Raw genomic sequence first — 27,508 nt, 5'->3', positions numbered from 1 at the left:
TATTTTGAATTTTGAAAATTATATTAAATTTTTAAAATTATTTTAAACTTTATTTTAATTGTTGTTGAGGGAGGCCAATTTGTTCATTTTAAATTATATAAATTGTAAAATTCAAACTTGAACTCGAATTAATTCGAGTTAACTCAAAAAAATCTAAAATTTAATTAAGTTAATTCGAAATTTAATTTTTTAAAAGTTTTTCGAAAGAAATGAATTTTACTCCGCCATTAAAAAGCAATGTCTCAACGTACCTAGACAAAATAATTAATAAATCTAAAACTCTGAAAAAAAAAAAAAAAGTGAACCTAATAATTTTTTCTGATAGTTTACGCATCATCACATCTCAAAAGCCAAGAGATCTAAAATAAAAAAGACCCTAACCAACGTGTAACATGTTCCTTCGGACATTAACCAAAATGAAAGAAAAACCTTGACTTGACATTCAAGTTTGAAAAGCTGGTTCTTTTTTTTAAATATAATCATTTTATAATATTATTAATTAACTCAATAATTTAATTCCATTAATTATTATTTTTTAAATGTTGATACTATTAAAAAAATATGTGAGGAAATGAACTATTTGACATTACTCTTTATCATAAAAATATGTTTGAATTTTAATCAAAATAATTAATCTATAAATCAATTATATTATAAAATTAAAATTATCAAAATTGATTGGCCAAAATAACTTTTAAAAAATTCGATTAAATGCTTATATTAAAATACAAATATGTGAGTGGCCAAATTTTTAAACACAATAATTTAAAAAATAAATAAATTCAAATATGGTGAGGTGGCACCATCCAAAGGTGGAAAGTACCAGTCTTTCACTTCAATGTTCAATTCTTCTCCTCGAATTCACTCTTTCTCCCTTTACAAATTTCACCATTTCCCAACTTTTCCTTCGAAACATCCTCCATTTCTCAGTTTTTGACAATGGCGGACAAAGTATTCCCTTCCTCCAAACCCACCGCCACCGCTGCCCCTGGCGGAGCAGCAGCTCCTCCTCCAACTACTACCTCCACCACAACCAACGGCGGAACTACCAAATCCCACCTCATTAACCCCACCGCCCGCCTACCCTACCGTCCACAGCCCCATAACAGACGTCGCAACTACCGTCCACGGCGCAACTACTGTTGCTGCTGCTGTTTCTGGATCATCCTCATAATCCTCGTGCTCGCCCTTTTAGTAGCCATAACTGGCACCGTCCTTTACGTCCTTTACCGCCCTCACCGCCCTTCATTCACCCTCGCTTCCCTCCGTATCCACCGCTTGAAGCTCAAAACCGCCGCCGACTCCTCCTCTTCCCATCTTTCAACCCTTTTCAACTTAACCCTTTCTTCCAAAAACCCCAACTCTCATCTCTCCTTCTCGTACGACCCATTCGTCATTTCATGTGTGACCAGCAATGGCGACGTTCTGATAGGGAACGGAACGTTGCCGGCATTTGTCAGTGACGGCAAGGACGAGTCGACTTTCAGGGGGGTTACGGTGGCGTCGTCTTCGGATTTGGACGCGGAGACGGTGAACAACTTGAGACCGGAACTGAAGAAAGGGAATGGAGTGTCGTTGAAAGTTGAGATGGATACTAAAGTGACAGCGAAAATGGGTGGGTTGAAGAGCAAGAAAGTTGGGATTAGAGTTACGTGCGATGGGATTAAAGGGGTTGTCCCGAAAGGTAAGTCGCCGGCGGCGGCCAATGTCTCCGGCGCCAAATGTAAGGTTGATCTCCGTATCAAGATCTGGAAATGGACGTTTTGAGACGAGGGATAAAGGTTTTCCATTTTGATGAATTTTTTATTATGGTTTTGGTGTTGAAATTTGAGTGTGAAACTGGATTTTTTTTTTCATTTAAAAAATGTAACGTTATATACCAATTCTATCAATCAGATTTCCAGCATTGTTGTTTGAAGTTTGATGGCTGGTTTTAATAATTTTTGTAATTCCATAATAGTAATCAGCAGCCACCCCTAGAAGCAAATGACTGAAAAGTGGGGAATGGCATTGAGGGTAACGGATAACCGCAGTCAAAATAAGATAGGTTCTTCCAAGTGATAAAAATGCTTCTTCCAATCAAAAAAATTAACCCAAAAGATAAAGATGACAATTTTAGTATTTTATTTATATGATTGTTTTCATATTCCAAACTTCATGTCATGATTTGTTAATAGTAAACCTTTTGCTTTAGGAATAATATAAGGTTTGCATGTATATAGTTTATTAAATTACAGAAAAGGGACATCATGTGTAGAAATGTTTTTTATACCTACTTTTCTAATATATAATAACTTAAAATGAGATAAATCTTTAAACTATACATAAAATTTTGATTTGATTCAATTCTCACAAATTATTAACATAATTATTGATATAACATCATTTTATATTTATATATTACATACACATATAACTATATTTATCAAGATAAAAATAAATTGATGTATTTATTTCTTTGAATGTGTATGCTTAGATTAAAATTGAAATTTTATGTGTATAATTATACCAAATCAAGATTCATGTATTAAATTACACATTAAATTAAAGTTAATACCGTGAATTTTATACTTGATTCTAAGACGCCCATTATTTATTAATTGGTCTATAAAACTGACCAATGAAGCTATTCTTATCCTTGACAGCTAGGATTACCTCCTCTTCTTCTTTATAAAAAAAAGTGAAAAACCTTCCTGTAAATTTTGTATGCGAATGATAGTAAATAATGTGGATTCAAATATTTCATAAATATTAAAATTATTATGAACATTTTATTATTAAATGGATGTTCATTAATAGTTTTTGATATACTTTAAATTCTAATAGTTATTTCATTTATATTTTTATGTCTATAAATATAAACTTGGAGAAGCATTGTAAATAATTCATATTTATTAATAAAATGCTCTCTCTTTGCTCTCCTATTGTGCACCTAGAAAATAAGATCCACTCTCAACGTTTGCTATTAATAGATTTTGATCGGATTCAAAGTCTACTACTAGAGTTGAAGACTCAACGCAGAAAAAAAGGTACATCTTTAAATATTAAATCAACTTGATATATGGTTGAAACATTTGAGATGGTCTTCTTTTTAAGTTTTGATTACATGAGTTACATATGATTTTAAGTATCTCAATTGTTCATGAACTAATTTATTTATGTTGCTATAATAGATTTTATAATTAAATAATATATTTGATTAAAACATATCTAGTATGCAAATTTGTGTTAATAAACCAATGAATTTTATGGTTATACTGGATTTGATTTAGATCAAAGAATTGTTAAAGGTAGTAGTTTATGCGTTTTATATTATTCCATGTGTTAATTATTTAGAGAAATGACATGAGCAATTATAAATGAAAAGTTCTATTAGCATGAATGGTTGAATTTTGAATTAAATTTCATGCATGTTTATGATGATGGTTATGAAAGAAAAAATTTCTAGTTTTTCATTATGTCTTATTTTTATGTTTGAGATGTGACTTTTATTGATATATTTAATTTAGGCTTGTTTCTATACATAATCTAGCCGTTATTCTTGGTAGTTAATTGATTGTGCAAAACTCTTGTTAAAAAGGCTTTAGAAGTATTTTAAATTGATCTCATATTTCATTATGGCTAAACAAAATAACGAGTTATTCGTTCCACCAGCTTTTGCTCCATTTGTTAAAGTGAATGTAGCAATTCATAACAATTATGAAAATTTAACTTATTATTATTGACAAATAGATAAAAAAAGATGGATGATTCAAAATGTTGTCAAATGTCTATTCTTAGTACAAAATGCTTAATGGTTTATACTAATTTATCACTCCTTGAAATAGATGGTATCTATATAATCTTATTGGTAAGAAATATGATATATGATTACATTATTGTCTGAATTACTTTTTACACATTCATTGAAGTGAATGTCTACAATAAATATAATAAATTTTATAATCATTTTTTGTCATTTGAAGATTTTGGCATATTCCTTGCTTAATATTGCATATAATTGTTTAGAAATTATATTTATTTTGATGACTTAGTGGCATTATAGACTTCACATTGATTAATACATTTCCAATAGTAAATGTCACAATAGTACTTATATGTGGATACAAAGTAAAAGGAATGACAGTAAAATTATCAATTTGTCACAATTTATATTGGCATTATTAGTACAATTGAAATGCATGTTAAAGTAAATTAGAAGTTTATCGATACAAATGCATTTACTAATTGCATCTAATGGTTGTTGTTACAACCTTTATGAATAACTATATAGTAAAGTTTATATTAAAATCCTTGAAGGATTTAGAATGCTAGAAGCATATTGAAATTCTCGAAATTGTTCATTTATATGAATTGAAATAATTTGAACATATGTGGTAAATTTGACTTAGTGAATAGTAGTCGAAGGAGGATTATAAAATGATCCAAAATACCTATTTATATTCTTATAGAAAATCATGATTAAAGTTTGATATGATTATTGTTGAAACTTCAAGAGATCAAAATATATTTCCCTAAAGTTTTCCCTCACTCATGACTTTCAAAAGAATGGTGATATAAATATTTAGCAATACATTCAAATAGCCATTTGAAAAACTAGTATTCAAGACTGAATACGTAGAATATGAGACATTATGTGATGTTTTCATGAGGGGGAGTAAATACGCATTGTACTCTTTTTTCTTAACCGATGTTTTGTCCCATTGGGTTTTCCTAATAAGGTTTTTAATGAGGTAGCATGTTATGCGTATTATAGATGTTGACACCATTTTTTTGACAAAACGGGGTCTATTTGGATTTTGAAAATGAAAACTAAAAACGGGAGTCGCCACCAATCTTTTTGATAAGGTGTGATCGGATCACCTTGAAAAGTGGTTGTTTTTAATAAATGATTTGATTTTATTAAAACAACGATTTTGGTCCACGAAATTCAGAAAAACGGGTTCGGGAGTCGGTTACGTACGAGGAAGGATTAACTGTAACACCCCTTACCCGAGACCATTGCCGGAGTCGAGCACGAGGCATTACTTAACTTATCTTACTAATTCGGAGCATAAAAATTTACTTTTGCAAATTATTTTCACTATTTACAGCAAAGCTGTCCAATTGCACAGCAGTCACTAAATTAATTATAACTTGAGCTACGGAACTAAAAATTTAACTCCGTAAAATTTCCTTGAAACTAGACTCATATATCTTCCTACCATAAAATTTTTAGAATTTTTGGTTCAGCCAATTAGTACAGTTTATTAGTTAAATTCTCCCCTGTTTCACCATTCGACTATTCTGACCTCTTGTTACTAAAAATAACTTTTCTCATTATAGGATTTTCATATGCTATTCCACTTGTTCCTACAGAAAATAGACTCATTAAGGAATCTAAGCATGTAAATTTCAACTCATAACCATTTTTGTACAATTTTAATTATTTTCTAAACTCAGAATAGGGACTCCAAAAACAGTTCTGACCCTATCTTACTAAAATTCACATATCTTAAAATATAAATTTAATTTTTCTACACTGTTATTTTTCCATGAAAATAGACTCAACAAGCTTTAATTCCATATATCATTCATCCTCTAATTCATTTTATACCATCCTAGGTGATTTTTCAAAGTCACGTCACAGTGCTGTCTGAATTCTGTTTCTATGCAAAATTTTACCCTTTTATGATTTCCATTCATAGTTTATCACCTAAACTTTTATAACAACAAACACTTCCATACTTAACCATTTTAGCAACCATTCATCATCAAATACTTACACATCATTCTTTAGAAAGATCATAAATACAAACATTTAGAATAACTAAATCCCTATACATGCCATAACTCAAACGTGTTTCGACATAAAATACCGAGCAGTTGTGGTTGATAGTGTGGACGATCTCCGACTTCTTTAGGATCCTTGAAGTAGCCTTGTAATACTATAAGAGAAAGAGAAATAAAAGACGTAAGCATAAAGCTTAGTAAGTTTACTAGCAAATAAATAGCAATATTTAACTTAAATAATTAAACTCAATGTCTATATCTCTAGTTTACTCTTTAGTTAATCTCATACTAGTTCTCTTACTTGTTTACTTAGAATACTTGTGTGCATAACTTACTCAACCCTTGCTGCATCGTTGAACATCAATTGATAGTATAATAAGTTCGTAAGTCTTACAACTTACCTGAGCTTGCCATTTATGCTTTAAACTGAACTTTCATGAACATGATTCGCTTACAAGCCCGTTGAGCTACATTGGAATAATAAGGATACTCGGTCTCTTCGATAATAACATGCCAAAGCCATGTCCTGCACATGGTCTTACATGGATGTTCTCATGTTGGTGCCCATGCCATGTCCTGCACATGGTCTTATAGGGACCTCTCATCTCGGTGCCAATGCCATGTCCCAGACATGGTCTTACATGGGATCTCTCATCTCGGTGCCAACGCCATGTCCCAGACATGGTCTTACATGGGATGTTCTCATGATCTTAAGGATGCCAATGCCATGTCCCAGACATGGTCTTACATGGGATCTCTTTACCCAAATGTCATGACATTCGTATCCAATACCATCCTTATGTATCAACGGGACTTTTAAATTTTAATTCTCTATCATTTCATGCTTGGATCATCATCAAATAAATTCATAAAATAAATTCATAATTGCTGGAAATTAACAGCATTAATAATAAATATTGAAATATTGCATTTATTTACCGTAAACTTACCTCGGTACCAATTATAGCCAAATTCACCAACTTAGTCTTCAACTTTATTCTTCCCTTTGTCTAACCTCGAGTTTCGTACTTCTTGATCTAAAATAGTAAATTTAACTTATTTAATAATCACATTCATCAAAACAGCCCTCGACTCTAACTTTTTCAAAATTACAATTTTGCCCCTAAACTTTACATAATTACATTTTGCCCCAAGGCTCGGAAATTAAACTTCATCTCTTATTCTTATGTTTAATAACATTCTGAACATTTTTCCTTCTATGGCAACATCAAATTCCCACTCTAACATGTACTTATGAACATTAGGTATTTTTACCGATTATGTCGTTTTACTCGCTTTCACTTAAAATCGCTTAGCAAAAGTTGTTTAACATAATTTCTAGCTTCATATTCTATCATAAAACATCAAAATAAACACTTTTCACCTATGGGTATTTTTCCAAATATAAACCCTAGGTTAAATTATTGCTAGAATAAGCTAAATTAAGCTACCGGGATCTCAAAAACGTAAAGAACATTAAAAACGGGACTTGGGATCACTTACTATGGAGCTTGGAAGCTTGAAAACCCTAACTATGGCTTCCCCCCTTGCTGATTTCGTTCATATGAAGAAGATGAGCATAATTTGCCATCTTTTTCCCTTTTAATTCATTTTAATTACTAGATTACCAATTTGCCCCTAACTTAAAAATTTTCTATTTCACTTATCTCATGTCCATTTTTGTCTACCAAGTTACCAATGGTATAATTACCATATAAGGACCTCCAATTTAAAGTTTCATAACAATTGGACACCTCTAACATGTAGAACTCAACTTTTGCACTTTTTACAATTTAGTCCTTTTGACTAAATTGAGTGTCCAAACGTCAAAATTTTCGAACGAAATTTTCACGAAATCATTTTGTGAAATTGTAGACCATAAAAATATAATAAAAATAAAATTTTTCTCATCGGATTTGTGGTCCCGAAACCACTGTTCTGATAACCTCAAATTTGGGCCATTACATTAACACCCTCGTAACACCCAAAAAAATTGGTACCTAGTTCATTAGTTAATGTCTTAATATCGAAGATTGAAAACTTTAAAGAGATTTAGAGTACGATCCAAAAAAAAACTCGAATGACATGGATTGAGATTTAAGAGGATATTAGGCTATTTGGTTCAACGAGAAATCGAAACCTAGCACGTTAGGGCACGTTTTCTCGAATTTCCAAATGCAAAATATTGCCTATTTTGAAAATTTAAAAGGATATTTTAGCTATTTGGTCGAACGAAAATCGAAACCCAGCACATTAGGGCATGATTTCTCGGATTTCCAAACGCAAAATATTGTCTTATTTAGAAAAATTTTCCTTTTGATGTATGGTGTAAAATATACATAGCAGAACAATAATGAATATGATGGCGTAAAAATAACACGAGCAATAGCAACGAAAATAAGATGTTAAAAGGGACCAATCAAGAACATACAAAGTGACAAGTACATATGCAAATAAAATTGAATCTTTCTTTCTAAATAATAATGAAAATGTAAATAAATAAATAAATAAATAACAAATCGATGTAAAAACGCATGTACATGAATGTACACAAAATTATGAAAATATGAAAATCCATATATGTATACATATTTTAAAATCATCAAATATAAAAATATGTGTAATGATGTATATATATATATGTATATGTATATTAAAATATGAAATGTCTAAAATATAAGAGTATGTGTATACATGTATATTTATAATAAAGATAAAAGATATAAGTATGTATATTAGAAAATAAAATAGTGTAAGTATGTACATATATGCATATATATAGAGCATCAATAATGTATGTAAGTATGTATATATATATATATATATATATAAATAAAATTATAGGCGATATATATAACTTATAAAATGTATGATGGATATAGACATATATACGTATGAATAACAAACTTACGTATGTATATAGGTTATAAAATATGTCTATAAAGAGATATTTATATATATAATAAGATATAAAGATATATATAAAGATGTATATAAATAGTTATAATAGTAATAATAATAGGACAAATATATTTAAATTTAAATAAGTAAATTAAAACAAATATGTATAACAAGAATAATATAAAACTAATGGCATAATAATAGTAATCGTAAAAATATACATATATATAAATAAATATAATAATAATAACGATAATAATAATACTATATTAATGATATAATATAATATTAGTAATAAGACTAAAATAGCTAGTTTAATAATAAAGCAGCTGAAATAACAAAAAGGGAGGATTAAATTGAACTTAAACAAAATCTTAGAGGCGCAATCAAAGAAAAATAAAATAAAAAAAAGAAATGGATCGAATCGTGACACGCGTGGAAGAAGGGGGCCAAAAAGGGAAATATTCCCATCCCTCAAAACGCTGAGGTTTAGTACAGGCCAGATTGAAACAAATTTAAAATGTGCGATTAAATCTGGAAATAAAGTGAAGCACAGAAAAGATAAATTGAAAAGCATTTGAGAATCAGGGGGACCAGGAGGATAAATATACCCTCCACTAGGAATGCGCAAATCCTACGCATGTGGGTCGGGTCACGCGGGTTGCTAATACAGAATAACTGATACGGCACCGTTTTAGACCATTGAAACAGAGTCTAAACGACACCGTTTCAATGAGAAACAATGGCCCTAACAAAACCCTACCCTAAGCATTTGCAAACACTCTTCTTCCCCCTTTTTTTAAAACATAACAGCCCCCAAAGTCCATTCTTTGCGCCGCTCTTCTACCTTCGGACTCACCAAGGCTCCGATTACGACGGAGTTCAGCGTCTCCGACGACAAGGTACACTCTCCTCTCTCTCTTTATTTTATCTCATGCATAAATCAAAAAAATGGACGAAGAACACGCAAAAGAAACCGAAAATCGCTTATGTTTTCTTATTTTTTATTCTCGAAACTACATCAAAAATAAGAAGAGTAGACCAAAAAAATGATAATAGAAAGAAAAATGAAGAACTTTTGAAATAACCTCTCTTTTTTTCTTTCTCTTATTTCTTTGTTTCCAACAAAACTCTTTTTTTATACAAAATCCCCTTTTTACATTTGTTTGATTCGGCTCTTATAGCCGATTACATTGCTACTTTTGTCTACTATTTTGGCTTCATCTCTGCCACTGTTTTTTCATGTTTTTTGCTTTCATTCTTGTCTCTTTTTGCAGGTACATGGCAAGTTCAACTTACCGTTTTGGTGAAAGGCCGGCTACCGGTGGCAGACTTCGGGCGTGGTGCGCGTTGGAGGCACATGGGACCAACAAGAGCTGCGACGCTAGAGCAAGGCAGGGAACCCTAGGGTTCCCAGATGCTTGTTTAATTTTTGGGCCCAATTGGGCCAATTTTGGGTTTTTTTTTTAAAATTGGGTCGTTTGTTTGTTTAATTTTGTAATGGGCCCGGACAAAATTGGCTTCTACAACTGCCCCTCTTTGCTCATTTTCGTGTAACGAGAATGGAGCAAAGACTTCAAAAGAACCAATTTTGCCCGGTCTCGCTGAGTTTTTGACTTCTTTTTGTGCTTCTTTTCAAGTAGCTTCATTCCAGTCCACTGCGCCTTGTTGCTTCGATCCACTCCACTGCACTTCAGAGAGTTCTGACTTGTAGCTTCAATCTTCTTTGCCGCAACTTCAGGGGATGAGGTTTGTGGTTTTAATCTACTCCACTGCAACTTCAGGGAGATAAGACTGGATGCGATTTGCTCTACTGTAACTTCAGAGAGATAAGATTTGATGCGATCTACTCCACTACTGCTTAGGGAGATAAGATCTACAATCTTCAACCTACTCCACTGCTGCTCAGGGAGATATGATTGGTTTCTTCTGTCTGCTCTACTACTACTTAGGGAGATAAGACTTGATGCGATCTGCTCCACTACTGCTTAGGGAGATAAGATCTACAATCTTCAACCTACTCCACTGCTACTCAAGGAGATAGGATTGGTTTCTTCTATCTGCTCCACTACTGCTTAGGGAGATAAGACTTGATGCGATCTACTCCACTACTGCTTAGGGAGATAAGATTTGATGTGATCTGCTTAGGGACCGCTTAGGGAGATAAGATCTACAATCTACAACCTACTTCACTGCTACTCAGGGAGATAGGATTGGTTTCTTCTATCTGCTCCACTACTGCTTAGGAAGATAAGACTTGATGCGATCTGCTCCACTACTGCTTAGGGAGATAAGATCTACAATCTTCAACCTACTCCACTGCTACTCAGAGAGATAGGATTTGTTTCTTCTGTCTGCTCCACTACTGCTTAGGGAGATAAGACTTGATGCGATCTGCTCCACTACTGCTTAGGGAGATAAGATCTACAATCTTCAACCTACTCCACTGCTGCTCAGTGAGATAGGATTGGTTTCTTCTGTCTACTCCACTACTGCTTAGGGAGATAAGACTTGATGTGATCTGCTCCACTACTGCTTAGGGAGATAAGATTTGATGCGATCTACTCCACTACTGCTTAGGGAGATAAGATCTACAATCTTCAACCTACTCCACTGCTACTCAGAGAGATAGGATTGGTTTCTTCTATCTGCTCCACTACTGCTTAGGGAGATAAGACTTGATGCGATCTGATCCACTACTGCTTAGGGAGATAAGATCTACAATCTTCAACCTACTCCACTGCTACTCAGAGAGATAGGATTTGTTTCTTCTGTCTGCTCCACTACTGCTTAGGGAGATAAGACTTGATGCGACCTGCTCCACTACTGCTTAGGGAGATAAGATCTACAATCTTCAACCTACTCCACTACTGCTCAGGGAGATAGGATTGGTTTCTTCTGTCTATTCCACTACTGCTTAGGGAGATAAGACTTGATGCGATCTGCTCCACTACTGCTTAGGGAGATAAGATATACCATCTTTGACCTGCTCCACTACTGCTTAGGGAGATATGATCTACTATCTTCAACCTGCTCCACTACTGCTTAGGGAGATAGGACTGGTGGCTTAAATCTGCTTCACTACTGCTTAGAAAGATAAGATTCGTCGTCTTTGATCTGCTCCACTACTGCTTAAGGAGATAATATCTACCATCTTTGACCTACTCCACTACTGCTTTGGGAGATATGATCTACCATCTTCGACCTGCTCCACTACTGCTTAGGGAGATAGGACTGGTGGCTTAAATCTGCTTCACTACTGCTTAGGAAGATAAGATTCGCCGTCTTCGATCTGCTCCACTACTGCTTAGGGAGATAAGATCTGCAATCCTCAACCTACTCCACTGCCGTTCAGGGAGATAAGGCTGGTGCTTTTGATCTGCTTCACTGCCAGTACAGGAAGGCAAGATCTAAAATTTTTGACCTACTCCACTGCTGCTCAGGGAGATAAGGCTAGTGGCTTAAATCTGCTTCACTACTGCTTAGGAAGATAAGATTCGCCGTCTTCGATTTGCTCCACTACTGCTTAGGGAGATAAAATCTACCATCTTTGACCTGCTCCACTACTGCTTAGGGAGATAGGACTGGTGGCTTAAATCTGCTTCACTACTACTTAGGAAGATAAGATTCGCCGTATTCGATCTGCTCCACTACTGCTTAGGGAGATAATATCTACAATCTTTGACCTACTCCACTACTTCTTAGGGAGATAGGACTTGATATGATGACTTCATCCCACTACAACTTCAGGGGTATGGGTAACTTTATTGATTTGTTCTTTGAGGAACATGACCTGTATAATGAACCTAATTATGCCTAAAGATTAGGATGGCATGATCAAAATGAATCAAATGCTCCTAACTAGACATGTGTGAATGGTGTTTGCATGAATGCAGAATTTTATTTTTTCCGAGAATGATCCCGCTTAAGTTGTCTTTACTCGAAGTTTATTAAGGCTTTATCACTGATGTACTACAACGCCTTTTTGCTTGACTGACTTTTTCGAAGAAATATTTAGTCAGGTTGCCCCTATCGTAAACCTCAGAGTTTAATCCATTGGGGTACCATCATTTTCCATTGTAATCCAAAGGTAGAAATATATGGCTTTTCCTCAATCCTCTCTTATCACAATTCAAGGATACAGGATCTGAACCGTTCTGGTTTCTTGCACCATTCTCAGGGTGTCGTACCAAAGACTTATGCGCAGATGAAGGCTCTCTTCTTCGAGGTAACCTTTTCCTCTTGCCTGGTGATCATTGCTTGCTTGTTTACTTAAGCTTTGTCACCAACATGGCGTCTTGTCAATCAACGCATTTGACAACAACAATCCAAAGAGAAAGTCTAAATTTAGACTATTCCCTCTCAAATTTCCAACCTTTAAATTTGGTGCATTCTAAACAATAGTCCTGTTTCAGGTTCCTATATTATTTAGAAGCTGTTCAGAGTAATATGCAAAACTTCCTTTGTGAAAGTTTTACTAGTCCATTAATCATTATTCCAATGCAACATGTTTGCAAAAAGGTCATAACAATGAATAAGAATAAAGTTGGTTCTGAGCATAGCTCGAAAGAACAAATTATCAAAAATTGTAAAGAAGGATGACAAAGAAATTGATTAGGAACCTGTATCTTGGAAAAGAATGAAATATTCCAAGAACAACAAATTTAAAATGTGCGATTAAATCTGGAAATAAAGTGAAGCACGAAAAAGATAAATTGAAAAGCATTTGAGAATCAGGGGGACCAAGAGGATAAATATACCCTCCACTAGGAATGCGCGGATCCTACGCATGTGGGTCGGGTCACGCGGGTTGCTAATACAGAATAACTGATACGGTGCCGTTTTAGACCATTGAAACAGAGTCTAAACGACACCGTTTCAATGAGAAACAATGGCCCTGACAAAACCCTACCCTAGGCATTTGCAGATACTCTTTTTCCCCTTTTTTTTTAAAACATAACAGCCCCCAAAGTCCATTCTTTGCGCCGCTCTTCTACCTTCGGACTCACCAAGGCTCCGATTACGACGGAGTTCAGCGTCTCCGATGACAAGGTACACTCTCCTCTCTCTCTTTATTTTATCTCATGCATGAATCAAAAAAAATGGACAAAGAACACGCAAAAGAAACCAAAAATCGCTTATGTTTTCTTATTTTTTATTCTTGAAACTACATCAAAAATAAGAAGAATGGACCAAAAAAATGATAATAGAAAGAAAAATGAAGAACTTTTGAAATAACCTCTGCTCTTTTCTGTTATCTTATTTCTTTGTTTCCAACAAAAACTCTTTTTTTGATACAAAATCCCCTCCTTTTTTACATTTGTTTGATTCGGCTCTTATAGCCGATTACATTTCTACTTTTGTCTACTATTTTGGCTTCATCTCTGCCACTGTTTTTTCATTTTTTTGCTTCCATTTTTCTCTTTTTGCAGGTACATGGCAAGGTCAACTTGCCGTTTTGGTGAAAGGCCGGCTGGCGGTGGCAGACTTCAGGCATGGTGCGTGTTGGAGGCACATGGGAGCAGCAAGAGCTGTAGCGCTAGGGCAAGGCAGGGAACCCTAGGGTTCCCAGATGCTTGTTTAATTTTTGGGCCCAATTGGGCCAACTTCAGGTTTTTTTTTAAAAAAATTGGGCCATTTGTTTGTTTAATTTTGTAATGGGCCCGGGCAAAATTGGCTTCTACAATAGATATGTGTACTCTTTTTCCTTCACTAAGATTTTTTTCCGACGAGGTTTTTATCTTAGTAAGGTTTTAACGAGACACATTATCTATCGATGGAAAAATAAGGGGAGTGTTATGAATACTTTATTATTAAGTGGATGTTTATTAAGATCGAATAAATTTTGATAAACTTTAGATTTTAGTAGTCATTAGAAGTAGAGTTCTATTTCATTTATACTTCTTATATCTATAAATATAGACTGTTGAGAAGCATCATAAATTAATCCTATTGATCAATAAAATACGTTCTCTCTTTACTTTCCTATTTTCTTTATTTTTTACTTCCTATCTTTTTATTTTATAGCAAAAAAATATTTATTACTGATGTCAAACTATTAAAATAAATTTAATAATGATCTTAAAAATCTGAAAGGAGGTGGACTAAATGATGTGTCTCCCAAATCTGAGGTTGGGCTCTTAGAGCTTGTGTCAGTAGCAGACATGGCCTGGCAACTCGTATCGTAGTACCTTAATAATTTGTCGGATTTGGCGAATCTACAATTGGCCCATTCCCTCCTACTCAACAAATCAAACTAACTGATTTCCAGTTAACAAAAAATTTAACTATCCACCACAAATTTTACCTCCTTTGCTCATGCATGGTGTACTGCTCTCAGTTTTTCCTTACATTTAACCGTATCAATTTTCTATTCTATTGTAAAAACCTTGGAAGAAGGTACGTTGGAATGATTATAAACTTCAGTGATTTGAGGATTACAAATAATTTAGGCATTTAATTTATAAAAAACGGAGATTCATTTTTTTAAATGATGTTTAAAAAATTATTTAACTTAATTAAAATAAATTTAGGTAAGCTATACTATTAGTTACCTAACTATTAGTAAATTTTATTTTGATAACTCAATTATGAAAAATTACAAAACAGATACTCAACTATTTAATTTTCTTTTTTGTTACTAGGTGGTTAATGGTGAGAACTCTTAAAATTGTTGTAATAGCAACTTTAACCCTCAATATTTATAAATTATGTCAATATAGTCTTGATTCTAAAAATATTTTAACTCTCGACATTTATACATTGTGCAATTTGATCTTTTTTTTACTTTTAATTTTCTTTGTGATATTGAGAGTTAATTTTAAAAGAACAAGAAAATATGAAAATCATTATATTTTATTTTTGGGTGTTTCTATTTTGTATATTTTCAATCAAATTTAGATTTTTTAAAATTTTTAGGTGAAAGGGTCACAAAGAAAAGCAAACTGCAAAGAAAAAAGAGAGAGACCAAATTACACACTGTATAAATATTGAGGGTTAAAGTTGTTATTATGTCAATTTTAAAAGTTAACACAATTAGCCAGTTGGTGACCAACAAATATAAAATTGAATTGTTGGATGATCGTTCCGTAACTTTTCATAGTTCGGTGACAAAAAAAAATACTAATAGTTAGGTTGGGTGACTATCAGTGCAGTTTACCTAATAAACTTTTGAATGGTGATGTAAGATTATCTCTAGTAATAAGATTACAAAATTAAAATTATTTAGCATGTTCATGAGTATATTATATTGCTTTGGTTCATTTATTTGAAATGTAAGATTTTGTTCTTTTAGGAAATATAAGATACTTACAATCACATTTTATTAAAGTGTGAATTTTTACTGAGTTTTTTCGGGAGGTTATATTAAAATAGTTTAAATTGAATAATTAATTCTCTAGAAGTGTCAAAAATGTAAATTTTTCATTTAACAAAGAGGAAAAAGAGGATAAAATTAAATTATTTAAGCTTAAGTAGGGCTAGAAGTGCAATTGGATCATTTAAGCAAGGGAGCAAGGCCCTCCCTTCCTTTCCATTCGCCTCTTAAATTGTCTTAATTATAATTAAAGACGACAAAATTTATTAAACTATTGCTTAAAATAAAATATAATAATATAGGAAGAAAATTTAAGACAACAAAAACAATATTATACAAAATGTTAAATTTTAGCAAGTAATATATAATTAAAATAGAAAAATTCACACACAATAAATAATTAAAATTATGGCAATGTAATCAACAAAATGTATTATAATAGATAAATGATGATGATGATGAAAGAAAGTTATTTGAACCACTGTTTGTATATAATATTAAGTTTAAACTTAACAAATAGAGTTTAGAAAGTCACATATACTTCTTTAATGTGCAATAAAAATAAAAATTAAGTTTTCTTATTGATATTTGAATCCGAATTAAAATTTTTCAATAACTATGTATCTAATATTAATATTAATACTAATAATAATATAAAACAAAATTCACTTGTAATAAATAAATAGATATAGCTTTAAAAATAATTGTGTTGAGGTTCTCTTTTGTCTCTCCTTTCTTAGGAGCATCCTTCTCATATTTATAAGGCACGGATTCTCTGTGTGACATACTAGGGGATCACTAGGTGCCATGCCCAAAACACGTTCACCCCCTTAGGTTGGACATGTGCCCTGAAACACGTCTCCTCCCGTAAGGTAGTGAAAAGGTCACGCATCGCATGGTGTTAACGATAGGCGGTTTATGACCTCACGAGGTGATGAGGGATTCAAGGCGAAGTGCCAAGGTGGTGTTGGCACTTAGCGAGGTGGCAAGAGACCACCTTGACACTTAGTAAGTCAAGGAGGTGCTGGCACTTCGCGAGGCCCTGGCTACTCGCAAATTGGATCAGGCCTTTTGTTTCATGTGACTGGGTCGATTTTCAATTTCTAAAGTACTCTATAACAATATGTCCCACACTTTGTCAAAGAAGGGTTATAAAGTGGCCCTTCTGAGACCAACTTACACGTGTAGATCGTATAAATGGGGGCTTATCAGGCATGTTTTTTAGTAGAGACTTGAGTAAGTTTCAGACAGTTCGTTTCTTTAAGGTAAAATAATTTTTTAAACCCTAGATTGCTTCTCCTTAAATTCTATTTGAGGATTTTATTCTTTTATTTGTTTTCCTAAAATTTAATTGATTTTTTCCATTTTTAGGGAGAATTTTTTTTGCCTGAATCTCTAAATTACTTTTCATAAATATTTCATTTCCTTATTTTGCTTGAATCCTTAAATTACTTTTCATAACTATTTCCTTTCCATATCTTGTTTTGTTTTAATTTTTCTTTTCAAATATTTTCTTCATATCCCAGTTTGTTGTTGTTCTCTTCCTTGTCAGTTTTTTGGAGCTATTCGATCTGGGCATCGTGTATGTTTGGCAGAACGAGGGAATTATCTGCTAATAGGTAAGCTAATCGACTATTACTCCTCTTGTTTTGCATTTGCTTGTTTAATATGGCTAGAGTTATAATAGGGTGGGGTGGTCGAACGAGCCGTGGCAACCAGGGTTGTTGATTTAGGGTGGAGGTTGAAGGTGGTGGTTGCAAGAGGCAGCGCAATGCTTGTGTTCTCATAGAGGAGAACATACATTGGTGTACGATGACTAAGGTGGAGATGATTTGGCATCTTTTTATTTGCAGAATTAAGTTGTCGAATTTCACCTTCGATTTTGATATTGAAAAAGGTAAGAGAAGATTAAACGATATTGAAGAAAGCTTTCTGTTTCCTTTGCATTTACTAGAGGCGGGCTTCCACCTCCCCCTTCATCCGTTTTTCTATACCATGCTGCAAGAGTATCAAATTTCACCAAGATAGCTCACGGGTTTTTCTTGGTGGATACTTGTTGCTTATTTTATTAATTGTTGTATTCGAGATGAACCTCCCCTATGGTGTGTTTTTCAAAGTATTTACTAGTTGAAAGTTTCAAATCGAGAGAATTCGCGGGGGATGACTTATTTTTTCCCTTAGGAAGGGTTTGATTCAATTATTCGAAATTGGTCGTCAAATCTTCAGATTAATCAGTGCAAATCTATAAAACTAAAACAGAAGTTTGAAGATGATTTTAGTTTCCAGATTACATGGTCTCTTCCGAGTACAGACATTTGCACGCAGCGGCAACCCTTTGATTTTGAGATCCCCGCTACCCAATATGCAAAGTTATGTAAGGGTCACGTGCTGAGATTAGAACACTTCCTAACTGTATGAAATATATTTTGGTACTGTCCTTTGGAGTCAATTCCTAATGGTTTTCGGGTGGTTAACATTACGAGTGGTGCGAACCCCGATCTTGTGTTGTCTGCAGAGCTTGTCTGGCCCCATGGCGCTATTGACAAATTGGGGCTGATTTTGTTAGGGAAAAAAACGGAGTTCGTAATTTTTTTTGTATTCATATTGTAAGTTGCTACCTTGCAAGTGTTCTTCCTTTTCTACCGGTGACCAGGTGCTGTAAGCTCCCACGCAATGAAAAGTGATGTTGTCGGTAACCTTATTGATAATGCAGGCGTTGTTGTTGTTTGTGCTGCGGACTCAGATTCACAACGTTGTGGTAGCTCGTTGAAAAAACTTAGGCAAATTATGGATATTAGGTCTCTTTGTAATGACCTGAAAGTTAGTGGTATCAGAATGTATAGTTTTGAGACTCCGTTTCTGTGAACCAAACTCGTAAATATCTTTATTAAATATTTACGAAGCTTCGTTAGAAGTGAATTGAATTTTGGATAGGTAATTTCATCGAAATAGTGTTTAATTAGAGTATAGGGACTAAATCGCGTAAGTGATTAAAGTAAGAATTATTAAGAGATTACAATTAGAATTTAATATATAAGACTTATAAAGTAAATAAACCATTATATAATAATATATATGTGACTGGTTAAAACTTAGTGTTATATATGTTTTATATTATAAATTTTAGTTAAATTAAAGAAATAATAATAAAATAAAAACAAATAAAATTAAAAGAAGTTTAAAAGATGATATTAGTGGATTGAAAGAGAAACATTATTTCCTTTTCATCCAAAATATTTCGAAGCAAAATAGAAAGGGAGAGGAGGCACGACTAGGTTTTAAAAGTTTCAAACCTTAAATTGGTTAGTTCAATTTAGTCATTTTCTTGTAATTTTTATGTTTTTGGAATCTCGGTACTCTAAACTAGCTGACCCATGTCATAATTTTTAGAACTGTTAAAGATTTAGAATGTTACCATTGTTGAATATTTGGAGTTTGAGGTGTTATTTTGATAAATTTTAAGTTTAGAATTGATTAAGGACTAGATTGTAAAGTCAATTGTTAAATTTGTGCAATAGGGTCTAAAATGCACAAATTTTAAATTTAGTGGTAGAAATGTGAAAAATAAAATTAAATTAGACCTAGAATGAAAATAGTATAAAATTTTGAGGTTAAATGTGAAAGTTATGTTAATCTCGATTTTAGGGACTAAATTGAATAAAATGTAAAAGTTGCATAAATTAGAAATTGAATGTGAAATTGACGTTTTATTGATAATTTATTATGTTTTCTAATCTGTGGCTAACGTCAACCTGTATTCCTCGAAAAAGAAAGGAAAAGACAAATTTGTCAACGAATAGCTCGGAGTTTACGGTTTGTGTTTTTATAATCCGAACTAACTTGTAATTGATGCATTTTGATTTGGTTATGCATGGTAAGAATGTAAGGTGAGGTTCCTTGTTTAATTGAGATGATTTGAATTGATTGATGATTATAGGGGCTAAATTGATTATATGTGAAAAACATGCGTATATTCATATAAATATGGAAATTGACTACAAAATGAGATATTTGATGTTTCCATATGTTTGAATGAATGAGTTCATGATTAAATTGATGCGAATTGAGTTATTGAATGATATAGAAAAATGAATTAAATACCCTATTAACTGTCCGAGCAGAGTCGAATATAGTTGGCATGTCATAGGATAGGAAGAGTTCAAGGTTACTTCGACTACAAGTCGATGAGGCACTGGGTGCGAATTTGCTTCTGTTTAACCAATAAGACACTGGGTGTCAAACTTATTTATAACACTAGGCATAACTAATTGCTTTAGATTTATTGGATGAGGCACTGGGTGCTAAACTGGTGTGTTGGTTGGATCCTTGTATCCGTTCAAGTTTGAGTCGTGTTAATAGGGAAATAAATGGTGAAATCGAGATAATGATATTGAAATGGAAATGCTATTGAAATAGCAATGCTATTGAAATAACAAATGTTATGGAATGAAATGAAATGAAATGTGAAATGGAATATGAAATAATGGATTGAACTATGAATATTGATTGTATTTGTTCAATGAACACTTGAAATGAGAAATTGAGATGAAATGTGCCATTACATTAGTTGAATTTGCAAATGACTTATGAAATGTGATTGCTATGTCTCAATACTGGTAAAATGAGCATATTGGGATTAATGACTGTGAATTAGCCTATTGAGTTTATATATTGCATATTATCTTTATTAAGTTTATGCATCATTATGACTTATATTATGTTTTAAATGTTCATATTATAGAAATACCATTGAGTTATATCAACATATGATTTTGTTTTCCATGCGCAAGTTAGGTACTTAAAGAATCGATCATCAACTCAACATCCAGAGGCAATCCCGAACTCAAGTGTTGGTGAATTGTTCTTTTGGTCTTAGCATGTACCTAGGAGTTTTTTTTATATTTATAAGTCATTATGTTGGTTGGCATTTTAAAGGCTATGTATATATATGTATGCATGTGATGTTAATGGTTTGTTGTTGATGACTTGTTAGGTTGTTTTGTTTTATGTCTAATGTTCAAATGGATAAGATAATATCATGGTATGCATTATGTTTTGATTGATGCTTGGATGTGAATGATGGATGATATACTTTTAGGTTATGTTTAGGGAGGTTCTGGTAAGTTAATGCTTAATGTTGTAGATTGATTGAATGGTTAATTGGTGCTTTAGAAGTTGAAGATGAGTATATCATTTAGTGACTATTGAAGTGGTATTTATATGCTCTTTCGATTGTGTTAGAATGTTGGAAATTGTTGAGGTGCCTTGAAGGCATATTGGTGCATTTGTATATATTCATTTGGTTAACTTTGAATTGTTAATTGAGGTGCCAATTATGGTATATTGGTTAGGCACTTAGGATGGTGATTATAAATGATGAAATTAGCTTGTTTTGATTGCTTTTGGAATGGTTGACTGTAGTTTAAAATGGAAGATTTGTATCCTAAGTGAAGCATGTTAGAAAACTTGTTTTGAAAGGTAATTACAAGTACACACGGTCTGGAGACACGGCCATATGCCTTGTGAATTTTGGTAATTTTTGCTGCACACGGTCTTAGAGAGTTATACGGTCTGGCCACACGGTCATGTTTTGGAGTCACACGAGCTGAGCTATGTCACACAGTCTACCCACACGGCCGTGTGACCCTAATTTCACACGGTATTAGGTTGTTACACGGTTTGCTCACATGACAATATGACTCACCCACATGGCCTTAACTCTTCCACACGATCTCAGGACACGACCGTTCCAAATTTTTCCCAACTTTTTGTTTTTAATTCAAATTTATCCTTATTCATTCCCAAATTGTTTTTAAGCTTCGGTATACTCAATATTTACCTAAGATAGGTTGAATAATGTAATTATACATGCTCATTTGTGTTAATTTAATATTTATATGAGATTTTCATTAATAAATTATATGAAATTGTTTGGTAATTGTTAGTAACATCTCATTACTTAGATCCGGCGACTAGACCTGGTAAGGGGTATTACACTCTCGTGCAGGACTTACGAGCTAGAAAGAATCCTATTGAGGAGGATAGTGGTACTGCTAACAATAAGTAGAAAGTTGTTGAAAAATCTATAAGCATTGAGGGTACTAGTGATGACAATATTAGGGAAACTTTAAGGGAAGTTCGCTGAAAGAAGGGTAAGGATCGCGCGACACCTATAGCCGAAAACACCATGCAATTAGCTCCTCCCCCTGTTATAACGTGAGGTGTTCCATAAGGGCCACTCTTTGAAGGATCAAGCTTTGGGACAATTCGTACTGCACAGTGTAAGGCCCTTGGTGGGTCACCAAAAATGAGGTCATCTACTAGTGAGGTTAATACGTTATTTCCCTAGCATGATAATCTTAGCATGGGGAATACCCTTTCTCTTTGAGTGAGGTAATGAGGCATTGGGAAGAGCACATTCCTAGGGAAGTGAAGGAGAGTGTTTACCCTTCTCATTCCTCTATTTGTGTGGGTCGACCCTCTATAGATAAACTGCTAGGGTCTCTACAAATGATCATTGCCGAGAGTGAAGTTATTACATGAGGGTTGCGGCAAGCTTGTGCTAATGAAGAGCTCCAATGGAAGGATTTTTTGGAAGAAATAAAAAAGGGTGAGCAATTAATGAGTGGATCTCACGATATGTATAAGGAACTAGAAGAAAGAAATAGAATTTTGGAGGGTGCTGCTATTAGTTGGGTAGAAAGAGAGAAGAAAATGCAAGAAGAGAAGTCCATACTAGAGGGGAAAACAAAGGACATGGAAGCTTCTCACAAGGAAAAGGTAGATACGCTTGAAAAGAGACACAATGATGAAATAGGGAGTTTACAAGAAAAATAGTGAGCTACCTTAGAAAAATACCAAGCTGATACAATCAAGAACCTTTAGGAGTACCGATCGAAATTGAAATCAAATATCGTGCTTCACACTCAGGTTGTTGTTGGTAAGGGTGTTCAAACGGTCGTTTCAGTTATTAACTGAACTGAATAAGTATTAACTGAATTAAATAAACTCCAAATATCTTTAACCGTTAATCGAACCGATTTTTTTTCAAACACATTAACCGAACCGAACCATTTTGGTTAATTCAGTCGATTCACCAAATTAACCAGAATTTATATGTTTTTATCTTTTGGTTAAAATAAGTATAAAACATATCAAAAATATACATTGTTAATGTTCATTTGCTTTTTTAATAGTTCAAAAATTTTAAGTGGAGGTGAAAACAACAAATAATACATTAAAAACACTACATTAGTATTGAAAGTTAACACATAATTAAAATGTAATAGTCTTTAATATTCTACATTTGAAACCATTTATTCTCCCCAAAATATTTTCATGTGCATTATACCTACAAAATATGTGCAAAAAATGAGCATATAATATAAATATATGCATTTAAAAATCAAATAATATAAAAAATGAATCGATTGTAAGTTAACAAGAATAAGATAGCAAACATACCCTTCAACTCACGAAAGTTCATTAATTAAGGGTAGGCTCGATACATTCTAAAAAAAGTCTAAATTGAAATGATTAAATAAGTTAATGTAAGAATGATGTGGTAAAAATATTGAAACTATTAAATTAAAAAATATATAATTTTCTATCTTGTCAAGCTCTTGGATTTGTCTTTCAATCTTCTTGATGTCTTCTTGTGATGATAATTTTCGAATCCAATATTGAGTACACACAATAGCTTGTACAATTTTAGGAGTTAAAGAACTCCTAAATTGATCAAGCACACGCCCTCTACAACCGTAGAAATTGATATAGCTAACACATCTCTGACCATCTTTGAAAGGGTGGGAAATTTAGAGCCATTCATTTTCCACCACACTAAAATATCAAAATTTTCAAAAAAAAAATCTCATTAGCCTTAGCTAGATATTTATCCAAGACGTTTTGTCTTCACCACCATTTTCTAACTCACGCTTTTTATACAAAGCTTGCATTCGTCTTTTCATTTTTTGTTGTGGTTCACCGAGAGAAACAAGTGCTGCTACACTCAATTGGCTACAAGCATTATGAAGTGGAGGCTTATACTCATCAAACAATTCATACAAATCTTTCTTCAACTTTTGCATCATTTCATAAGTTTTTTCAGCATTAGACATTTCACTAAGTGCAAAATCAAGATATTTCAATTTGTCTTTCAACAAGCAACAAACACAAGCAAATTCATCTTATCAATATCACGCCAATACTTATCATACTTGTCTTTCGTATTCATGGCCAAAACACTAAATTCAACATCAATATTTGACTGAGCATCTTGTAAATGGATATCAATTTCAGAAAGCTCATAAAAAAATTATTGGATGTGATATATGAACTGCTGAAAACACGCAAAGTAACTTCATAAAAGTGTTCCAAGAAATCCCTCAAGTTTTTAACACTAGCCCAATCATCCGCACTAGGCCAACCCTCCCCCCTTTCAAGTTCAGCCTTAAAGTTTGTATCTTGCTCCTCAAATCTCTCAAAATTCTAAACAGTGTCTAACATTAAGTAGGTTGAGTTCCACCTAGTACAAACATCAAGACACAACATCATCTTGCATTCAATCTTTTCCACCACAACACACTCCTTAAATATTTGTAATCTAGTTGGAGATTGCCTCACATATCTAATAGCCCCTTTAACATGTTCAACAGACTTATTCATTTCCTTTAAGCTTTCAACAACAATCAAATTCACAATGTGTGTCATGCATCTCAAGTGAAGATAGTTACCATTTTGAACTAAAACCCTTCAAGGGCTAAATTTCTTTCTTAAATAACCAATTGCAACATTATTTGAACTTGCCTTATCAACAGTGACAGTAAGCAACTTATCAATCCCCCAATTCAACAAGTATTTCTCAATCACCATCCCAATGACTCACCCTTATGACTAGAAATTGGACAAAAGTTTAAAATCTTTTTATTCAATATCCAATCTTTATTAACAAAGTGAGCAGTGATGCACAAATAATTAACTTTTTGTAAAGAAGTCCATGTGTCAGTAGTTAAGCAAACTCTAGAACAAGAACTTCCTAAAAGTTGTTTTTCTCTTATCGCTTTCATCTGAATACAATTGATAAACGTCCCTAGTCATAGTAATTCGTAAAGGAATATGAAACCTAGGACATGCCACGAACATAAATTTCCTAAAGCCTTCACTTTCAACAAACTTGAAAGGTAATTCATTAATCACAATCATTTGTACTAACCCTTTCCTTCATGCTTCTTGATCAAATCTCCAAGTTGAAAGATACCCTTCCCCCCTTCAACTCTCTTACTAGGTAAAAATAGTTGTCCTTGGCTAGTTTCAACAATATTATTAGGATTTTTCTTACATTAACTGATATGATATTTCAATGACATCGTACCATTTTTTCCTATCACCACAGAATTCCTTTTTCACAATAATTACATTTAGCATTACTTGCACCATCACTATTAATAATCTTAGTGAAGTGAAACCAAAATTTTGACCTTGGAGGGATGACTTTTATTTTCCCGGTAGTCCCCTTTGTTTGGTTTGAAGCTTCACCTACCAAATTTCCAGAATCTGTCCAAGTAGGAGGTGTAACACTACCCTCAACAGATGTTAGTTTGATGGACATTCTAAAAGAATAAAAATTATAACCTGCAAATTATTTGAATAAATATTTAGAAATGCTAAAACTTGTATAGATCATAGAGTGGAAAAAAAGAAATTTCACTTATTCTCAACTAATAATAAGATTGGAAATATAGAATAAAAATATAAAATCTTAGTATAAAAACTAGCAAAGTCAGTATAATTTTCGGAAAGCTATTTTTGAAACTCTTACAAGTTAATTAACCTTTAAAACAAACAACAATTTTGAATTGATCAGTCTACTGTGGTCATTGGTTGACTTTAATTTCATATGTATAATTTTAATGTAAGATGAAATGTGTTATATAATTTGGGATGGAAATATAAAATAATTAAATAAAATTTCTTTCATCCTTGACCATAAGTCAATATAACAGACTATGGATTGAGATTATCAATGTTATATGATAATTTTACATAAATATAACAAAACAATTAAATTTTGATTATTGACACTTAATCATATTTTAGTTTAGTCGCAATCGAATTTAATTACTTTGAGACCAAATATGTAGAAACGTCCTTACCTAAGCTTAGAACTACAAATCTTAATGATTTAATGATACTTTATATGTTTGCATGAGAAATTATTTTATACTCTATTTCTATTCTTTCTGCTCTCTAGTATTCTGAAATTAAAATAAAATGAAATAAAACTTACCAATCTCCTTTTCTTCTATTATCTTTCTAAGTTTTTTATATTTATATTAGGACAGTTCAAATTTCGGTTAAAATCAAATTAACCGATCAAATCAATTTAATTCGGTTAATCGATTAGTTAATGGATCTAATTCAGTCGGCGGTCAGTTAATAACTTTTTGGAAGTTCAATTATTGGTTAATTCGGTTCGAAATCAGGTAGCTAATCGAATTAACTGAACTTAATAATTAATAATGCAAACTATATGTAGTTTTAATTCGGTTAATTTGGATAATTCGGTCAAATGAACATTATCAATTTACTTTTTTATATGCTTTATACTTGTTTTAATAAAAAAATATAAACATATTTAATTTGGGTTAATTTGGTTAATCGAAATATTTTGGTTCGGTTAATTTTTAAAAAAAATTCAGTTCGCTTAATTCGATTAATACTAGTTCGGTTTGGTTAACCGTTTGAACACCCCTAATTTATATATATATTACATATATTTTCATACATTCATTATTATTAATGAAAAAGCAAAATTCTATAATATGTAAAAGCAGTCTCAATGGTTGGCCAGCCTCTTGGGTGCTTTTCAATTTTCATGTGTCTTTTTTTTTTTAAAAAAAGCTATGTACTATTTCCTTTATTTGTTTTGTCATTTCTTTGCTATGTTAAAACTATTAGTATTTAAAATCTACTCCTTACAGGCAAACACTATATGACACACCTGGAAATATATCAGGTAGTCTTCAGCCAGTGCAAATTCGAGGTTAGAAAATTTCAGTTCCCACTGCCCAGCCAGGTAGTTCATTGTCTTTTTATCCTGTTTTGTATATATTTGAAAGTTTTTAACTTCAATTGCAGGTTTTAACCCCTCCTTTTCCATTTAGTAATTTTGGTTGTTTTATATACCATATCTTGATATATGATTCAAGGAGTGAGGTCAAACCATAATAAAATAACCTATATAAATTTAAAAAAAAAATAAAACAAAACCCTAGGTGTTGGTTAAATGTAAAGAATAAGGGAAATGAGAAAGAAGAGGGTATCTAAATGCTAAGCACTCTACGGAGATCAAAAATTCAGAGGGAAGGTATCTTTTGGAGGAGTTGGTTTGTTTACAGGAAATTATGGTAAAGGGAATGCACCTCAACAGATGTTTGTGGCTTGACGATGTTGGTTAGGGCATGAAAGATGATGGCAGACAAACAATGATGGTGACCTAGTGGACGCCAGACAATGGTGATT

General features: G+C 32.8%; 1 protein-coding gene and 1 long non-coding RNA gene across 2 annotated transcripts; one reads left to right on the top strand and one right to left on the bottom strand.

Moving 5' to 3' along the window:
• Positions 1 to 885: 885 nt before the first annotated feature.
• On the top strand, positions 886 to 1,918 carry LOC105774450 (NDR1/HIN1-like protein 13). Its single transcript, XM_012596950.2, has one exon. It carries the CDS (start codon positions 940 to 942, stop codon positions 1,765 to 1,767), a length of 828 nt encoding a protein of 275 aa, XP_012452404.1. The 5' UTR covers positions 886 to 939; the 3' UTR covers positions 1,768 to 1,918.
• Positions 1,919 to 5,739: 3,821 nt separating this feature from the next.
• On the bottom strand, positions 5,740 to 7,334 carry LOC128041797 (uncharacterized). Its single transcript, XR_008196649.1, has 3 exons — positions 7,276 to 7,334; positions 6,723 to 6,809; positions 5,740 to 5,927 (listed from the first exon to the last, which is right to left on the bottom strand). It is a non-coding gene; the product is annotated as an uncharacterized LOC128041797 (long non-coding RNA).
• Positions 7,335 to 27,508: the final 20,174 nt, after the last annotated feature.

Source organism: Gossypium raimondii, chromosome 6 (genome assembly GCF_025698545.1).
Source record: "Gossypium raimondii isolate GPD5lz chromosome 6, ASM2569854v1, whole genome shotgun sequence".
Taxonomy (NCBI): Eukaryota; Viridiplantae; Streptophyta; class Magnoliopsida; order Malvales; family Malvaceae; genus Gossypium; species Gossypium raimondii.
The sequence above is the reverse complement of the archived record's forward strand: the minus strand, read 5'-3'. Positions and strand labels throughout refer to the sequence as shown.